Below are 17,866 nucleotides of genomic sequence, written 5' to 3'. Positions count from 1 at the left end.
TCATATATCCACTTTTGTGAGGAGTGCATTCTACCAACGCGCACTAGGGTGAGTTACTCCAATGACAAGCCCTGGTTCACACCAAACTCAGACAGATCAGGAAAGAAAAGGAAGCAGCGCTGAAAAGTGGAGACAGAGACTGCTACAGAGAGGCCAAATACCGGTTTAGCAAGGAACTGAGGAGAGCTAAATCTGTGTATTCGGAGAAACTTCAGCAGCAGTTTACTGCTAACGACTCTGCTTCTGTGTGGAGAGGCCTGAGGCAGATCACCGACTACAGGCCTCAGGCTTCAAAGGGTCAGGACGACAAAGCCCTTTGTCAGAGTCTGTCCCTCCACTATGCCCGCTTTGACACCTCCCCTCCCCCCAGTGTCACTGCCCCCATGGAACTCACTCCATCAAAGGCAGTCCCCTCCTCCTCCCCCCCTCCACTCACCATCACTCACCATCAGTCCCCCCCCCCATCACTTACCATCAGTCCCCCCCCCCCCCCTCCACTCACCATCAGTGAACAGGATGTCGCAGGCAGTTCGCCAGGTTGAACCCGCGCAAGCCCCTGGCCCGACGGCGTGTCTCCTTCCACCCTGAGGCACTGCGCAGAGGAGCTGACTCCTGTCTTTACAGACATCTTCAACTCCTCCCTGGAGTCGTGCCAGGTGCCAGCCTGGCTCAAAACCTCAACCATCGTCCCTGTCCCCAAGAAGCCACGGATCACTGGGCTTAACGACTACAGGCCTGTGGCGCTCACCTCTGTAGTCATGAAGTCCTTAGAGCGCCTGATCCTGCCACCCCTCAAGTCCAACCACCCCCCTCCTGGATCCACTGCAGTTCGCCTACAGAGCTAACAGATCTGTGGACGACGCGGTCAACCTGGCCCTTCACTCCATCTTGCAGCACTGGACTCCCCGGGAACCTACGCGAGGATCCTGTTCGTGGACTTCGGCTCTGCATTCAACACCATCCGCCCCGCTCTGCTACAGGACAAGCTGTCCCAGCTTAGTGTGCCTGCCTCCCTCTGCAGGTGGATCACTCACTTCCTGACGGATCGGAGGCAGTATGTGCGGCTGGGGAAGACTGTCTCGGACTCTGTCTCCATCAGCCTGGATCACCCCAGGGCTGTGTACTTTCCCCCCTGCTCTTCTCCCTGTACACAAACTGCTGCACCTCAAGCCACCAGTCTGTCAACTGATCAAGTTTGCGGATGACACCACCCTCATCGGGCTCATCTCCAATGGAGACGAGACTGCCTACAGGAGGGAGGTGGCTCGACTGGTGTCCTGGTGCGGACACAACAACCTGCAGCTGAACGCTCAGAAGACAGTGGAGATGATTGTGGACTTCAGGAAAGTCACAGCCCCTTTGCCCCCCCTGCCCTCATGGACTCCCCCATCACCATCGTGGACTCCTTCCGCTTCCTGGGCACCACCATCACCACCCGGGACCTTAAGTGGGAGCCAACCATCAGCTCCCTCATCAAGAAGGCCCAGCAAAGGATGTTCTTCCTACGGCAGCTGAGGAAGCTCAAACTGCCTCCCAGGATGTTGGTGCAGTTTTATACGGCCATCATGGAGTCCATCCTCACCTCCTCCATCACCGTGTGGTACGCTGGCGCCACCGTCAGGGACAGACTGAGGCTGCAGCGCGTCGTGCGCGCTGCCGAGAAAGTGATCGGCTGCAGGCTTCCATCCATCCAGGACCTGTATATCTCCAGGACCCGGAGGTGTGCAGGTCGGATCACGGCCGACCCTTCCCACCCTGGTCACGGACTGTTTTCCCCCCTCCCCTCAGGCAGGAGACTACGGTCCATTCGGACCAAAACCTCCCGCTACATGAACAGCTTCTTCCCCTCTGCCATCAGGCTGCTGAACACCAAGTGACTTATCACTTAAGCACCATGTACAGCAGCCAGCCGGACTCATAAACAATACACTACTTTTGCATTGACCTGCACTGTGGACTTCTAACCTTAACTTAACTGCTGCTCTTGCACATTATAGGAATACACATTACCTATTCCTTACTATATATATATAGATATATATATATTATATATATAGACGCTATATATAGAGAGAGACGCTATATATGTATATGTATATCTATATATGTCTTATCTTATTTATCTATTCTAGTGTTTATTGTCTTCTCTATGTTGAATGTTGCAGCGTCACACCGAGACAAATTCCTAGCTTGTGTAATACTGGTACTACATAAACAATGGCAAAAATAAATCTGATTCTGTTTCTGATTCTGATTCTGACGTGGAGGTGGCGGACGTAGAGGATCTTGCTGAAGACGCGGTGAAGTTCGCAGTCACAGTTCCAGGGGTTGGCTGGTGGAGCATGGGGAGAGGTAGAACTGTGACTGTACAGGATGCTTTGTTGGTTTCACACCTGAGAAAACTACATTTATTTTGAAATGCTGAAGACAATTGAACAGCAAACTTTTATTTAAGCTATGAGGAAATTGTGGAATAACTATTCCACCATGATGTTACCATTATCGTGTGTATGGTGTAGTGTTTAGCTAAAAAAAACATTATATGCTGCTCCTTTATGTTACAGTTTTAGATTAGCACTAAGCGTTGAAACTGCTCGAGACTTTCTTTAGCGAGAGCATAGTTGATTTTTGGAAACCTGACAGCGTGATGTGGGTGGCCGTTGTATGAAGGCTGAGGAATGTCTTGAACTTGAGATGATGCAGGTTGTTTCCCTCCAGAGCGAGGATAGCAAGGCTGTAGAGAGGCGCTAGAGCCTCGCCGTCTATCCAGGAGATGTTGTTGTTACTCAAGTTTAGCACCTGCCCAGACGGACAGAACATCAGAGGGATGGAGGGACAGAAGCACTGTAAATATACATATAGCTGTCTTTCCGTCACATACCTCTAAGCCAGGCAACAGATCCAGACTCCCCTGCTGCACCACAGACAGTCTGTTGTGTAGGTAAAGCTGTCTGAGCCGAGAGAGGCCTCTGAATACGCCAGAGCCAACCCACAAGAGCTGGTTCCAGCTGAGGTCCAGCTTCTCTATGCTGTCCAGAAGCTCCAGACTGGGAAGACAGAGGAAGGAGAAACGGAAATGTAATCACTAGTACTATTACTACTAATACTGCTGCTATTACTACTACTGCTGCCACTGCTGCTGCTGCTATTACTACTACTACTACTACTGCTACTACTGCTGCCACTGCTGCTACTACTACTGCTACTACTTCTGCTACTGCTGCTACTATTGCTACTACTACTTCTACTACTGCTGCTACTATTACTACTACTGCTGCTATTACTGCTACTACTGCTGCTACTACTGCTGCTACTGCTACTACTGCTACCACTGCTGCTACTACTGCTGCGACTGCTGCTACTACTACTGCTGATACTGCTGCTACTATTACTACTACCGGTACTACTGCTGCTGCTATTACTACTGTTACTACTGCTGCTACTATTACTACTACTACTACTACTACTGCTGCTGCTATTACTACTACTACTACTGCTACTACTGCTGCTCCTACTTCTGCCACTGCCACTACTACTACTACTGCTGCTGCTGTTATTACTACTACTACTACTGCTACTACTGCTCTACTACTGCTGCTACTGCTGCTGCTACTACTGCTACCACTGCCACTACTACTACTACTGCTGCTGCTGTTATTACTACTACTACTACTGCTACTACTGCTGCTCCTACTTCTGCTACTGCTGCTGCTACTACTGCTACTACTGCTGCTCCTACTTCTGCTACTACTACTGCTACTACTGCTGCTACTACTTCTGCTGCTACTACTGCTACCACTGCCACTACTACTACTACTGCTGCTGCTGTTATTACTACTACTACTACTGCTACTACTGCTGCTCCTACTTCTGCTACTGCTGCTGCTACTACTGCTACTACTGCTGCTCCTACTTCTGCTACTACTACTGCTACTACTGCTGCTACTACTTCTGCTGCTACTACTGCTACCACTGCCACTACTACTACTACTACTTCTGCTACTGCTACTGTGGTGGTGCAACCCGGAGCATATTCACGTCAAGGAGCGCGTGTGCAGTCCCGACGTGGAACTTATTGCTATCGGACTCCGTTCATACTATTTGCCACGGGAGTTTACTAATGTCATCGCCATCACTGTTTATATTCCTCCGACCGGTAAAGCGAACACGGCCTGTGACGTTATTCACTCTGTCACGGCTGACCTGCAGACTAAACATCCCGGAGCCTTTTTCCTCATCACAGGTGACTTCAATCATGCCTCCCTTAAGCCCACTCTCCCTACATTCCATCAGTATGTCCAGTGCAGCACGAGAGACAGGAAGACTTTGGATTTACTGTATGCTAATGTCACCAGTGCATACACCTCCACTGCACTCCCTCCACTAGGCAAGTCTGATCATAATCTCGTGCTGCTCTCCCCATCATACACACCTGTAGTTCAGCAGCAATGTGAACCACATGGTGAGGACCTGGATGGACTGACAGACTGTGTTTCTGACTACATCAAGTTCTGCACTGAGAACTCCGTCCCCACCAAGAAGGTACGCTGTTACCCAAACAACAAACCATGGGTGACAAGTGACCTGAAGGCCCTTTTGAACAAGAAGAAGAGGGCCTTCACTGCTGGGGACCCGGCTGAGCTAAGGAGTGTACAGAAGGAACTGAAACGCAGTCTGAAGGAGAGCAAGGACGCCTATAGGAAGAAGCTGGAGGAGAGACTGGAGAGGAACCAGACCAGGGATGTTTGGAGTGGGATGAGAACAATCACTGGCTTCCAGAAGAAAGGAATACGCTCAGCTGATGGGAACGTGGACCAAGCTAATGAGTTGAACGTGGACCAAGCTAATGAGTTTTTCAACAGGTTTGATTCTAGCTCCCCCTCCCCCAGCTGTCCCAATATTCCTCTGGATAACAATGGTTCCCCATCACACCTCCCAGAGCCCCTAACACCTCTGCCAACTTCTACCCCCTCCCCCCTGCTGACACCCCACATAAATTCCAACATGTCACCCATCCCCCCCGACAGGACTATCCTTCACGTCTAGCCAGGTGAGGAGAGAGCTGGAGAGGCTCAACCAGAGAAAGGCTGCCGGACCGGACGGCATCAGCCCACGAGTGCTGAAGAACTGCTCCAGGCAGCTGTGTGGAATACTGCAGCACCTGTTTAACCAGAGCCTTCATCTTCAGAGGATCCCAGTGCTTTGGAAGACATCCTGCCTGGTCCCGGTGCCGAAGAAGACCCATCCTGTGGCACCGAGTGACTACAGGCCAATAGCACTGACCTCCCACATTATGAAGGTCATGGAGCAGCTGGTGCTGTCACACCTCAGACCTCTGGTGAGCCCCTTTCAGGACCCTCTGCAGTTTGCCTATCAGCCCAAGGTGGGGGTTGATGACGCAGTGATATACCTGCTGCAGAGGGCTTACTCCTTCTTGGACAGACTAAACACCACAGTGCGGGTCATGTTCTTTGACTTCTCTTCTGCCTTCAACACCATCCAGCCAAGACTGCTGAGGGCTAAGTTGGAGAACATGCAGATGGATGCTCCCCTTGTTTCTTGGATCGAGGACTACCTGACAGGTCCACCACAGTTTGTGAGACTGCGGAGCTGAGTGTCCGACCCCCTGATGAGCACACAGGAGCTCCTCAAGGAACTGTTCTCTCCCCATTTCTGTTCACCACCTACACAGCTGACTTCCAGTACCACTCTGAGACATGTCACCTCCAGAAGTACTCGGATGACACAGTCATAGTCGGGTGTGTGGGAATGGACAGGAGGATGAATACAGGGACCTTGTGGAGAGTTTTGTTAGGTGGAGCAGGGAGAACCTTCTGCAGCTCAATGTGACCAAGACGAAGGAGATGGTGGTGGATTTCAGAAAAAGCAAGTCCCCTCCCTCCCCAGTCTGCATTAGTGGGAAGGATGTGGAAATAGTCTCATCTTACAGGTTCCTGGGTGTTCAGCTGGACAATAAACTGGAGTGGTCCACAAACACCGATGCTGTCTACAAGGCCATGAGCAGACTCTGTTTCCTCAGGAGACTCAGGTCCTTCAGTGTTTGCAGCAGGATGCTCCACATGTTCTACCAGTCTGTCATGGCTAGCACCATCTTCTTTGCTGTGGTGTGCTGGGGTGCAGGCATTAAAGCTAAGGATGCCAACAGACTTAACAAACTCATTAAAAAGGCAGGGTCTGTTGTTGGCTGTAGACTTGATAACTTAGACGAGGTGGTGAGGGACAGGATGGTGTTGAAACTGCGGACAATCATGGACAATCCCTCCCACCCCCTCCATAACACAGTGGACAAACTGAGAAGCAGCTTCAGCAGCAGACTCCTGCAGCCTCGCTGCTCTAAGGAACGGGACAGGAAGTCATTCCTGCCATCTGCCATCAAACTGTATAAGTCATCCTAACCCAGCCAATAACAATAACTGTGTAATGTTTATGTTGTAATTTTATTTCTATTTTGTTCTATATTTATGTATATATGCTTATAATGCTTATAACATGTATATATTATATTATGTATATTATATATATGCTTATAATATATGCTGTAAATATCCTTATAACGTTCTAATCTTATCTGTATTTATTTATTCTGTTTCTATACTTTTGTATAGGTTGCTACTACAATTCAATTTCCCCACGGGGATGAATAAAGTACATCTTAATCTTAATCTTAAACATGAGAGAAGAAACTTTCAGCAGGACCAGGCTCACATTAAAAGGACCATCGTGCAGACTTTGATTTTCCTAAGATATATGTCGTATCATATACACTAGTCTGAGAAATTGTTCCCATTAGGTTTGCTTATATGTGAGTCTGTATCTAAAAAAGTCTATAAAGTGAGTGCAAATTCTTATGACTGCAACTCTAATTAGTACAGCTACGAAGTCTTCACTATGAACAAGAATTCAGGTTTGTGGGTACATGCAAAAAACTGTATATATGTGTTACACCCACTCACTCACCCATCTGTTATTATCATCATAAGTTGTGTTGTTAAGTGGGCTTTTTGATAAATTAATAAAATATGATATATGTTTTGAAACAGGCTAATGCTTCCTGGAGTCCAGATTACTTTACACTTATTTTTTTTACAAAGAGAGTCAGTAAATGTAGGGGATAGGACAGTGTCCCTAAAAGCCTAACATTAGGTTAATGAGGCCCTTACAGTGACACAAATGGCACGTCAATTTCAGACCAAGCCTGTCGAGAGACAGACAAAACATACCGACCAATGTCGATGTCAATGGTCACAAATAAAGGCAGTTTGACCCTTTTACATTACAAAGTCTGTGCAGTTAGCCTGACTTTCTGGAAATATTACTTTATAGTAAAAGTTTCCTGTACATTCAGTGGAATGGTGAATACATTTCACAAGAACTAGCAAAAGACAAATGCTTTCATGTTAAAGGTTAAACAAGTTTAATGTAACTGTCCACAGTTTAATGTTTAATCATAGATAGACAAAAACATACCAACCAATGTTGATGTCAAGGGACACAAATAAAGGCAGTTTAACCCTTTTACATTACAAAGAAATCAGAGGAAGTCTGTGCAGTTAGCCTGAGTTTCTGGAAACGTTACTTTATATTCAAAGTTTATTGTATATACAGTGGAAACGTGAATACATTTCACCAGAACTAGCAATAGACAAACGCTTTATGTTAAAGGTGAAACAAGTTTAATGTAACTGTCCGTTCACAGTTAAATGTTGAATCATGAAGTTACAGTCAAAAAGAGCCGGACAAACGTTCAGATGATGTATTTCTATCATGTGAAGAACAGATTAATAGCTCTGTCATCCAACAGACATCATATATGTTTACCATCAAACATATCTGGAAAAACTGTTGGATTAACCCACACATAGTGATTACCACCAGTCTAAGTAAAAAACAAACAAGATGTTTACAAGAGTCTAAAACCATCACGCATTTATATAAGGATAAGAAAACTTTCTCCAGATGTAGAGAAGTAGAATTAAAAGGTACAATATATTAATTGCTGTAAATTAAAAGCCTTCATAGCTGTGTTAAGATATTGATAGAAAATTTTTAGGATACTGTAGCAATGAGCAGTTACTGTGAGGAAAGGATGACGGTGTGCCAAGTCTCATTTGTGAACTGTTAAGGAGGGTTAACCCAGACACATTTTTATCCAAGCATTATTTATCAGTACTTTAGTTAAAAAAGAAAAAGATGGAGGTTAGTGTGAAGAATCTGAAACATCAAGAATCAAACATCAAGACAAGGATGAGACTCCCCACACCAGCCCTTAGGGGGAGAGATGAAGTTACAATATACTAACTGCTATAATCTGTCAAAATAAATATTAATAAATCATCTGGAAAATAGCTATATTAATATGTCGAAAGAAACATTTTTAGGATACTGTAGCAATGAACTGTTACTGTGAGGAATGGTTGAGGGTGTGCCAAGTCTCATTTGTGACAACAGAGTAAATACTTGATCTTTCAAATCCATTGAATTCAGTGCTTATGGAAATGCCGTAAGCACCTACGTTGTCAATAAGAAGCCAGTCTCCAACATGTAGCTCAGGAACCAAGTAGTTGTCAACGATTTTGTCAATGCAGTCACAGGTCGGACCCCAGATGACTGACCTGTATCTCTTCTCACTGCTCTCCACAGCCTGCTCACATCAAAGAAATAAAAAGGGAATCATGTGATAATTTAGCTGTTTCGTGTTGTTTTAAGAACTTGCAAGGAATGATAGATGGGTTTTAAGAGTCACCAACACAAAAGTACTATCACAACTGACTTTTTTCAAGAGGTAAAAGTGTAATCCTAAATGAAATAATTAAATAAATTTTGGCACAACTGGCATGTATTTAGTTATCATTAAAGGCAATATTATTAAACAAGATAACAAATGTGGTCACTCTTTACATAGAGAAATTATTTAGTCTTACTCTGTGAAGGTAGGGTGAAACTTGCCCATTTATTAGAAGAAAATTTAGGGAGCCATACACACCGTCACTCAGGTAGTACATCATCAGTCTCTCAGGAACTTCTTTTTTGGGAGAAACCAATAAATATTTTAAACATTGTTTTCCACGTATACATTCCAAGCATGTTTTTGTCATTTGCCACAGGTTAGTGCAATGAATGTAAGTTATGCACATAGCTATAGGTCTTTGAGATCGAATAATGACCGTCACTATGGTCTACACCTTGAACGATGCCATCTTTCTGCCTATCCCCAAGACCTATGGCAACATAGTCATGTGCCTGGTGACAGGACTTTGCCCTCTGTGTACATAAGCACCAATGTGACCAAGCCACCTCCTCTTGCATGGAATACCTCAGCCTGTTCAGAGCAACAAAATATGGTGATGATCATCATTCGGTCTCACAGAGCCACAATTATAACTCCTGATCTATTTCAACCTTGTTCAGACCATCAACACGATCTGCACCTTAGATGAGTCACACCATCTGTCGCAAGGGACAAAGGGCACCTACTATCTTAAACACCGCCAGCCACAGAGAGTACTCCTGAGCTCATGGGGGCTTGTGGTGCAACAGTGACCCTGTAGAATTGTGCAGACATGCATGATGTAGCCCAAAAGGAAGCTGCACAGAAACCTCTCAATGTAGCCCATGAGGTAACACTACTGATGGAGTGTGTTGCCAGATCATCTGGAATTTGGAGACTAAAGCCAGCATAGGCCTGAGAAATGGTGTCAACTACCCAGTGTGCCAGACATTGCTTAGACACAGGATCATCGTGCCTGCTAACCCATAGTATTCTGAACCTGCTGGGTATTTAACACCTTGAACAGCAGAACCTTCAAAAACACATTTATCCACCCTAAGTCCAAGATTGGAAGCAGACTGTCACCTTTATTTGGGATGAGAAATATCCAGAGTAAAACCCACTGAGCTGTTGAAGTCTAAGCGCTTGATTGGGGCTCTTTTTTAATGCGGCGGCAATAACTGTATGTTTCTGAACAGTGGGAATAGTTTTGTGACTGATAAAGGCTTTAATGCAAGCCAATTCAACAAAACCAACTTAAACTGCACAAATACTGTATTCTAATGCAAAGGAAAAAGAAGACTCATATAATCAATTATAATGATGTGCAGCGTGTTTAGGTTGGCTCAAAGGCCAACTAAAAACATACCTCCCTCTTTTCTCATATCTTCCATGATGACCCTTTTAGCAATGACGTTGGCTGCAAGTGTGAAGGTTGATTCCACATAGTACCGACCTGGTTCTGCAATAATCTGCACTCCACTTTCAAATGGGAAATATTCATCAAGTGCTCCATTGATGACTTCTGAAAACTAGAAAGGTAAAACACCAAATATTTCAGGTATTTCATCAGATGTCCTGGACACGAGGACCAAGACCATGTCCAGCTACATCAACAGGATCTTTCTGTACCTCTTGAAGTGTCACTGGAAAGTCTTTCCCTGAGAAACCTCCACCAATGTCCAACAGACTGAACTGGAAGCCCAACAGTTTCTGAAGGAAATGTCATCATCTTACAACAGCTTTCAGTGAAACTCCAATGGACTTGTTCCAATTTCATAAAGAATAACACATCTTAAAAGTGATGTTAAATAAATATAAACCAATTCAAGCAATTTTTTCCTTGAACACAATACATGGCATTAGCTTTACTCTTTAATTGTCCTCATTAGTTTTTCAAAAACCCTTCTTGTTGAAAGGGCTTGAATTGTTACCTTGACTAAAGTACTCCTACTCTGTTCGAGAACACAGAGAAACGGAGTAACACAGAAGATGCCAGTAGTAATGAAGAGCAATTTCTATTTATAAGATGACCTAGTGTAGTTGCAAGAGTTTAATTCATTTCTATTATGTCCTCTTACATAGATTAACATTAAATACAAATATACCTTATACTACCTCCAGACCAAATTACCCACTTTCACTTGTATTTCATACATAATAGAACTCATTATGTGAGAAATTATGACTTAAAACTTGACATCACTTACCGCTGTGTCAAAAACGCTTCGGGCATCAGCAATGGCTTGTCTGAAAGGCAAACTTTGACTGCATATAGAGCCAATATGAAAACTCACGCCAACAACTTCTAGGCCCAGCTCTGCAGCACATTCCAGCAGCCTACCAGTTGTGCTGAGTCCTGCTCCAAACTTTGAGCTAAGTCTGTAGAAGGATGACGAGTCATCCACTGCAATTCGGAGTACTAGTCTGGAATGATATATTCAAAACTCCATTCCTGTGTGTATTCAATTTATCAATTGTGACATATTACACCTTTTGCTTAGACTTGGCCATAAAAAAAACATGTAGCTTAGTATCATGAAAGAATAACCATTCTTGCAGTAAATAAAGGCGAATAGATCATCTGAATACATGTAAATAAAAAGGGTTGTCATACAATGTTTTTGGACAATTTATTCACTTACTTGGCCTTGGGGTGACAACGGGAAACTTTTCGTAATTCCTCTTCATCGTCAAAAGTCATTAAATTAACTCCCTGAGCGCACGCATATTTAATGTGTGACTGCGGTTTTGTTGTATGTGCATAGATGATGTTTTCAGGTTTTACTCCAAGGGACAGAACCTGACTGATCTCACCCTGTTAAGAAAACATATTTCAGGTCAGCAAACTGAAAATAAACTTTGGAAATGGAGAGAGCATTTATTTGTGTAAAATATTTTCAGGGAACCTTGCTTGCACAGTCAAAGCCAGTTCCCAGAGCGTTCAGCGTCCTCAGGACTGTTTCTGTGCTGTTGCACTTGACAGCATAGAAAGGCTTGACTCGAGGCAAGTAGGAGAGCCACTTCAGGTGCATCTGGATCAGAGTGTCTAAATTCAGCACCTGGAAAGGTTCTTCACTGTCCTAAATTGGCAAAGCAAAGCCCACATTTGAAAACTGCATTTTAATATTAAACTTAAATCTAGAGATTCACTCACCATTGAGTCAAGCTCTTTAATTTTCTTGTCTATGAATCGTGTGGCAGTACTTTCTTTGTCTAAAATGTAAACACCACACTTATCAGGCCAAACGTCATTCATGGTTGGTCTCTTTGACATTAATTGTGCTGCAAAAGAAGAAAACACAAACACAAATAAGTAGAGTAAAAGTCACAGTTTACATTAAAAAAAATTGTCTTCACAGCTGCGCTCTAAGATAGAAAAAGGAAGGTATTCCATTCTTTTTACTTGAAAAAGATTAATCAAGGGGCAGCTGTTGATTAACTGGTAATTCAGAATTCAAAAATGTGCCCAGTACATTCAAATTTCCTTTATTCATTGTTGTGAAAATGGAAAATGACAGAAGGGAGAGATTAACATTTATTCAGGCATTGTACCTTCAGGGGGTACTGGCCTCTGTTCCATACTCACCCAACTGATGCTGCATTTCTGCAATGGGACAGTTTTCCTCCTGCAACACCAAGAGTTCATGACTCAGTAAGAAGAAAGAAAGAAAGAAAAAAAAAAAAAAAAGAAAGAAAGAAAAAAGAAAGAAAGAAAGAAGAAAAATATTTTTGGACCAAATGCTCACTCAACTGTTTATATTTTTACAAACTAAGTGGAAATTTGTATCCATAAAAATTGTATTTATATATAGGACTGTTAAAAGCAACAATGGATTACCAAGCAAGCACAACCAGATGGAGTTGACTTTGGTTGTAATTTTAAGCCTAATTTTATTGGCCTATGAGTGCTTCTCCCTAAATACATGCAGAAATCCATTTGAAAGAATAGCAAGAAGCAATGTGACAACTTCCATATGACTGACAGGAACCAAGATTTCCCAGAAGAACAGTACCGCTTGAACTTTTTCCCAGGAAGAAGTCATGTCATCCTAGGACCTAGTCAATCTGACACTAAAATATTACCTGCAGTATATTGTTTCTGAGTTATTTTTGGCTGAAACTGATATGTAAACATTTCTGAATTCTGAAGTGTGTCTATAAGTTGCTAACAGAGGGAAAACAAAATATTATGGCTGTTTTGTCCATCCTGGCATTGCTATATTGCCATCATTCTAAATTACACTTTTAAATATGAGCAAAAACAATGTTATGATTTGCCATCTCCTTTCCCCAAAAAGCAACACTTACAGTGTAGAACATCATGGCTCCAGGAGTCTTATTTTGCCTTGTCAGGCCACGAAGACATGAAGCAGAATGAAGATGAGAGCAGGTGAGAGAGTCAAGACAGACAATCAGCAGAGTGGGTGGAGGCTGGAGGAGGGACCAGCAAATGGAACAAAGTGTGCAAAAGTCCACACATGGCAAAACTCTTAATTGGGACAGAAGGTTGTCAGATTTACCAGGGCAGAGACGTGGTGGAAAAGTCCAAGGCAGGCAGGGTCAAAACTAATAAGTCCGATCAAACAAAGTGCTGGAGAGTCAGGCATGGAGCAATAACAATCAGGCAAGGTAGTTTTCTCTGTCAACTGGACTGGTTTCTTCTCTTGAAGACGTTTCGCCTTCTATCCAGAAGGCTTCTTCAGTTCTGAAATCGCTGGGGAGAGAGCTTGAAAATATATAGCCCCTGTGGACCATTTGCATGCTAATGATCCGGGTGGTCACCTGAGAGTCGTTAGCAGGGTCGTTGGTCGGGTCGTTCACCTAGTTTCTGTTGAGGTGTCTCCCCTTTGTCTGCTGGGTCACATGGTGATGAGTCACATTGGGGTACATTGGGGAAACCAAACAACCTCTCCACAGAAGAATGGCACAACACAGACGTGCCACCTCTTCGGGTCAGGATTCAGCAGTCCACTTACACTTAAAGGAGTGGGCACTCCTTCGAGGACAGCCAAGTAAGGATACTGGCCAGAGAAGACCGCTGGTTTGAAAGGGGGGTCAAGGAAGCTATCCATGTTAAATTGGAGAAACCATCCTTGAACAGAGGTGGTGGGCTGAGGCACTTCCTATCACCCACATACAATGCAGTCCTCCACTCCTTCCAACAGCAAAACAAACATTCACACCATTCCAGGAGACCCAGTGACTCATCACCATGTGCTTTTAAACAACCACATATTGTGGTTTTGTGTATCAGTTCTCTATTTTGTAATTCTGCAAATCTACTGTGGATGTTTTGTTTGACCTTTTCATTCGAGGAAGAGGGAATGAATTGAGTTCCTAGAAACCAACATTGATATAGACATAGACAGACTTTATTTGCCATTAAGATTTGCATCAAAATGAAAGTACGATACAATGGCTCAGTGCACAACAGGAATAATGACAATAGTATTTACAAAAGTATAAATATACATATAATGACAATTAGGCACAGAGGTCCTAATAAGAGCAGTCCTGTGTTTAGGTGTGTGTGGTGAGGAGGGAGGGAATGTTAGGAATGTTAGGCTGTGTTGAGGAATCTTATGGCATATGTGAACAAACCGTTTTTGAACCTGGCTGTTCTGCTCTGTAGGCTGCTTAACCTCCTCCCGGAGGCCAGCAGTGAGAACTGTCCATGGTGGGAGTGGAAGGAGTCTCTGGTGAGGTTTTTGGCCCTTGTCAGCAGCATTTTTTAGCAGTGTCCTGGATGGGAGGAAGTGAAGTCCCGATGATTTTCTCCGCTGTCCTCACCACCCTCTGCAGGACTTCCAGTCAGAGGTGCTACAGGCCCCTCGAGCCTTTAGGCCATATTCCTTGAACTGATCAACAATTATTCATTGGTTGTCTTCTTACCAATTATGGTCTCAGGAAGTGCTGTACTTCCAGTTAAGTGTCATTTCTTTTTGTCTGTGACTGAGGTAATGAGAGGTCCAAAGAATGAGGAAGTGAACTCAGTTCAGCAGTTTCAGAGTGTCTTGAACAAGATCAGTGTTCTTCATCTCTCAATATTTATTCTCTGCATTTTTCACTTTACTGACTCTTTCTTCTGCATTATATATTGCTTTCTATGATCTAATATGTATGTTTTAACCTATATTATCACTTTCTTGTAACTGTCCCTATGACATGTGCTGCTGACCTCTTGGCCAGGTCACCCTTGTGAAAGAGATCCTGATATCATTGGGTTTTATCTTCAGACTGCAGATTGTGGCTTCACAGAAATCCTTCACCATTTATTATGTTCCCTTTATACATGTGTCATAAACTTCAAAGATGCACAGGTATGAGTGTGTATGGGCTTATGTGCATGCGTCTGTACATATTTATTTTTTTGCTCTTTGGATTTTCTGAAGAAATGCAATAAAATGTATGTGTTTGTTTTTTCTTTATGGCTTTTTTATTGGGCATCTGTTCACTGAGTCAGTTTTACCACGTGTCTCAGGAGGGGTTATTAAAGTACTTTAAGTGGAAAAAACTAGTGCTCCCCTTATCATGGCGGTGATATATAAAGAAAACTTTACTTTATTGAACTTTCTATACAAATAATGTCTGTTCACTTGGATATTGGCCCAAAGGAGATCTTCAGGGGTTCTTCAGACATACGGACTGACGTACAGGGGAGCTAACTTACACCTACCATAAATATGGAGATGAGACATGGCTAAAATTGGAGAAGTAAGCTATGTAGTGACAAGTCAATTATTTAAATGACATAATGCTGTGTTTCTTTCTATCATCAAAGTAACTCATGTCCCTGCTCACCAATTCTGTGCGCTGCACAACACTGTAAATCGCTAACTATCGCGACTGCCTTTATGTGTGACTTAAAATCTCTGTGTTCCTTAACCCATTTAATCCCACCGGTCACAATAGTGACCGTAAAAAAATTTCTAAGGCTATAAAATGTTACTAAATGATCTATCAATGCATTTCCAGCAGATATTGAAATAATAAAGGGTCTCAATGAAATATGTGCAGTGTCGCACATTTACTGTAAATTGTCACATGACCAGAGCTGTTCACTTCGTGTTTGCGCCAAGAGAAGAGGATGGCGGCAAGAAAGCTCCCACAGAAAAGGTTAGTAAAATATGTTAACATAAAGATAGGACATAGATTTTTGGTACACATCATGTTTAAGGTGTCTAGTATTGATATATGCATTTGCAATTACTCAACTTTGTTTAATGTGGTCATAGAACTCACAAACATGTCACTGGCAACAATAGTGACCGGTGGGATAACCCATTGTATCTACATGCTAATACACATAGGCTAACTGTTCTACCTTACTTTCTGCTGCTACCTAACTTTGTACCTAATTGTACACACAGACACACACACACACACGACTAGCTAGCTAACTAATTCTACCTAACTTTCCACACATGCACGCACACACGCAATTACAGGTAGGCACACACACGCACACCACACACACACGGACCCCAGGAAGACTAGCTAGCTAACTACCAAACTTTCTGCTGTGTTTTCTTTTAGATTTACTTTGAGTCAAGTTCTTGATGTGTTGGATCAAGATGAGTTCCCAGACAAGGCATGCAGCATTGCAACCAGTTTCAATTGTGAGAAACGCACAACCTATGCATGTGAGAAATGCAAAGTACCACTGCACATTGAGTGCTTCAAGCTGTACCATGGAGTGTAGAAGAAAAACAGGAAAGACAGGAGAATGCAGTTGGACATAGAGTTCACAAGCATGCACACACACACACACACACATAGACACACACAAGTGGTTGCATACAGTTACAAACAAACAGTACTTTGGAGTCTAGGAAGAAAAGCTGAAAAAAAATACCCATCAAAATGTCATAAATGTTCCAGGAAAAGATGTTATTTTTTAGTCATTCAAGGTGTTGCTTTGCTCTTTGTTCTACAACCTATTTTATTTTGTTGTTCAGTCAGTCAGTGTAGGCCTATACTTGAAAGCATGTTCAGCCGGCTACCTCTATCCTAAATGTTTACCTCCATGTTCAGTGTGTTCAATGTATACTGCACTAAAAATGAATGTGTTCAAATGAATTTTGCACTAAAAATGAACGTTTTCAAATGAATGTTGCACTAAAGTAAGCTGCACTAAAGTTACAATGTTGAAATACATTGATGATTGTTGTGTGTTTTTTGTCTTAACCTCAATATTCATAACGGTGCTCCAAATATTCATATTGCTAGCCGATAGTATAAGGCTTTTAAAAGTGATAATAACTAGCCTTTGATATAAGGATTTTATACACTCGCGCTCGCACACACGCATGTGCACACACACTCGCATGTTTACACACACACACAAACACAAACACACACACACACACAAACACACTGCACAGGTCAAATAGACCTATATTCAGTCTGTCCATTGGTTGATACAACACAGTATCCCACCGGTCACAATTGTGACCGATCATAAAACACATTTTTTCACACACTTTTCCATGAAAATTTCTAAAAATTATGATTGATTGTTTCAAAGGGATACTAATGACACATGATTTGGATATTTTTGTGTCTGGGAAAAATTTGGGATTAAATGGGTTAAGACAGAAGTTGTTTTGCATTTCAGCACCAGATTAAACCAGCCAAAAGTAGATGACAAGGAAGAAACTAACTTACACTGTCATCTCCCAGTAACCGATTTACAGAAGTTGAGTAGCAGGTTTGGTGGCTGCATGTGGACATGATTTGGTTGCTCTTACCCTGAAAACAGTTGGTACCTCACATTTGGAGCGATTCTCATTCGCTGGCTTGTAGAAGTAATTTACAAATGTAGAAGTCATTTAGTGTAGAAATTCAGTGGAAACTTTCTGGGAGCCTACCAGGTAAAAAAAAAAAAACCTGCTTGTCACAGCTCCCTCCACCCATTTCCCTCCTGCCCTCAGTAGTTTTCCACTTTACCTGCCACTCACACTCCTTGCCAGATTGTGCAATACTTTCCAGCATTATTTTCCTGCCTGATTTCCTGTTACCAACCCTGCCAGTCTTTGTTCTGCCCTCACCTGTTCCCCGGAAAACCTACCTGCT

At 43.1% G+C, this 17,866-nt stretch overlaps 1 protein-coding gene and 1 long non-coding RNA gene across 4 annotated transcripts; one reads left to right on the top strand and one right to left on the bottom strand.

Moving 5' to 3' along the window:
* Nucleotides 1–2,258: 2,258 nt before the first annotated feature.
* On the bottom strand, nucleotides 2,259–13,210 carry LOC130519698 (ornithine decarboxylase-like). Of its 3 annotated transcripts, XR_008948434.1 has the most exons (13): nucleotides 13,100–13,209; nucleotides 12,378–12,417; nucleotides 11,946–12,073; nucleotides 11,698–11,871; nucleotides 11,434–11,606; nucleotides 10,999–11,215; nucleotides 10,421–10,501; nucleotides 10,158–10,320; nucleotides 8,943–9,043; nucleotides 8,534–8,662; nucleotides 2,882–3,047; nucleotides 2,637–2,799; nucleotides 2,259–2,332 (listed from the first exon to the last, which is right to left on the bottom strand). XR_008948434.1 is itself a non-coding variant. In XM_057023194.1 (12 exons), the coding sequence occupies exons 1-12, from the start codon at nucleotides 13,112–13,114 to the stop codon at nucleotides 2,783–2,785; spliced, it is 1,404 nt and encodes a 467-aa protein (XP_056879174.1). In that variant the 5' UTR covers nucleotides 13,115–13,209; the 3' UTR covers nucleotides 2,515–2,782. The 3 variants fall into 3 exon arrangements, 2 of the variants coding, with proteins under 2 accessions (XP_056879174.1, XP_056879175.1); XM_057023194.1 differs by lacking the exon at nucleotides 2,259–2,332 and having other exon boundaries at nucleotides 2,515–2,799; XM_057023195.1 differs by lacking the exons at nucleotides 2,259–2,332; nucleotides 2,637–2,799; nucleotides 2,882–3,047 and having other exon boundaries at nucleotides 7,980–8,662; nucleotides 13,100–13,210.
* Nucleotides 13,211–15,736: 2,526 nt separating this feature from the next.
* LOC130519697 (uncharacterized) lies at nucleotides 15,737–16,948 on the top strand. Its single transcript, XR_008948433.1, has 2 exons — nucleotides 15,737–15,907; nucleotides 16,328–16,948. It is a non-coding gene; the product is annotated as an uncharacterized LOC130519697 (long non-coding RNA).
* Nucleotides 16,949–17,866: the final 918 nt, after the last annotated feature.

The sequence above is a fragment of the Takifugu flavidus genome, unplaced genomic scaffold, assembly GCF_003711565.1.
Source record: "Takifugu flavidus isolate HTHZ2018 unplaced genomic scaffold, ASM371156v2 ctg1102, whole genome shotgun sequence".
Lineage (NCBI taxonomy): Eukaryota > Metazoa > Chordata > Actinopteri > Tetraodontiformes > Tetraodontidae > Takifugu > Takifugu flavidus.
This window is presented reverse-complemented; position numbering and strand designations above follow the sequence as displayed.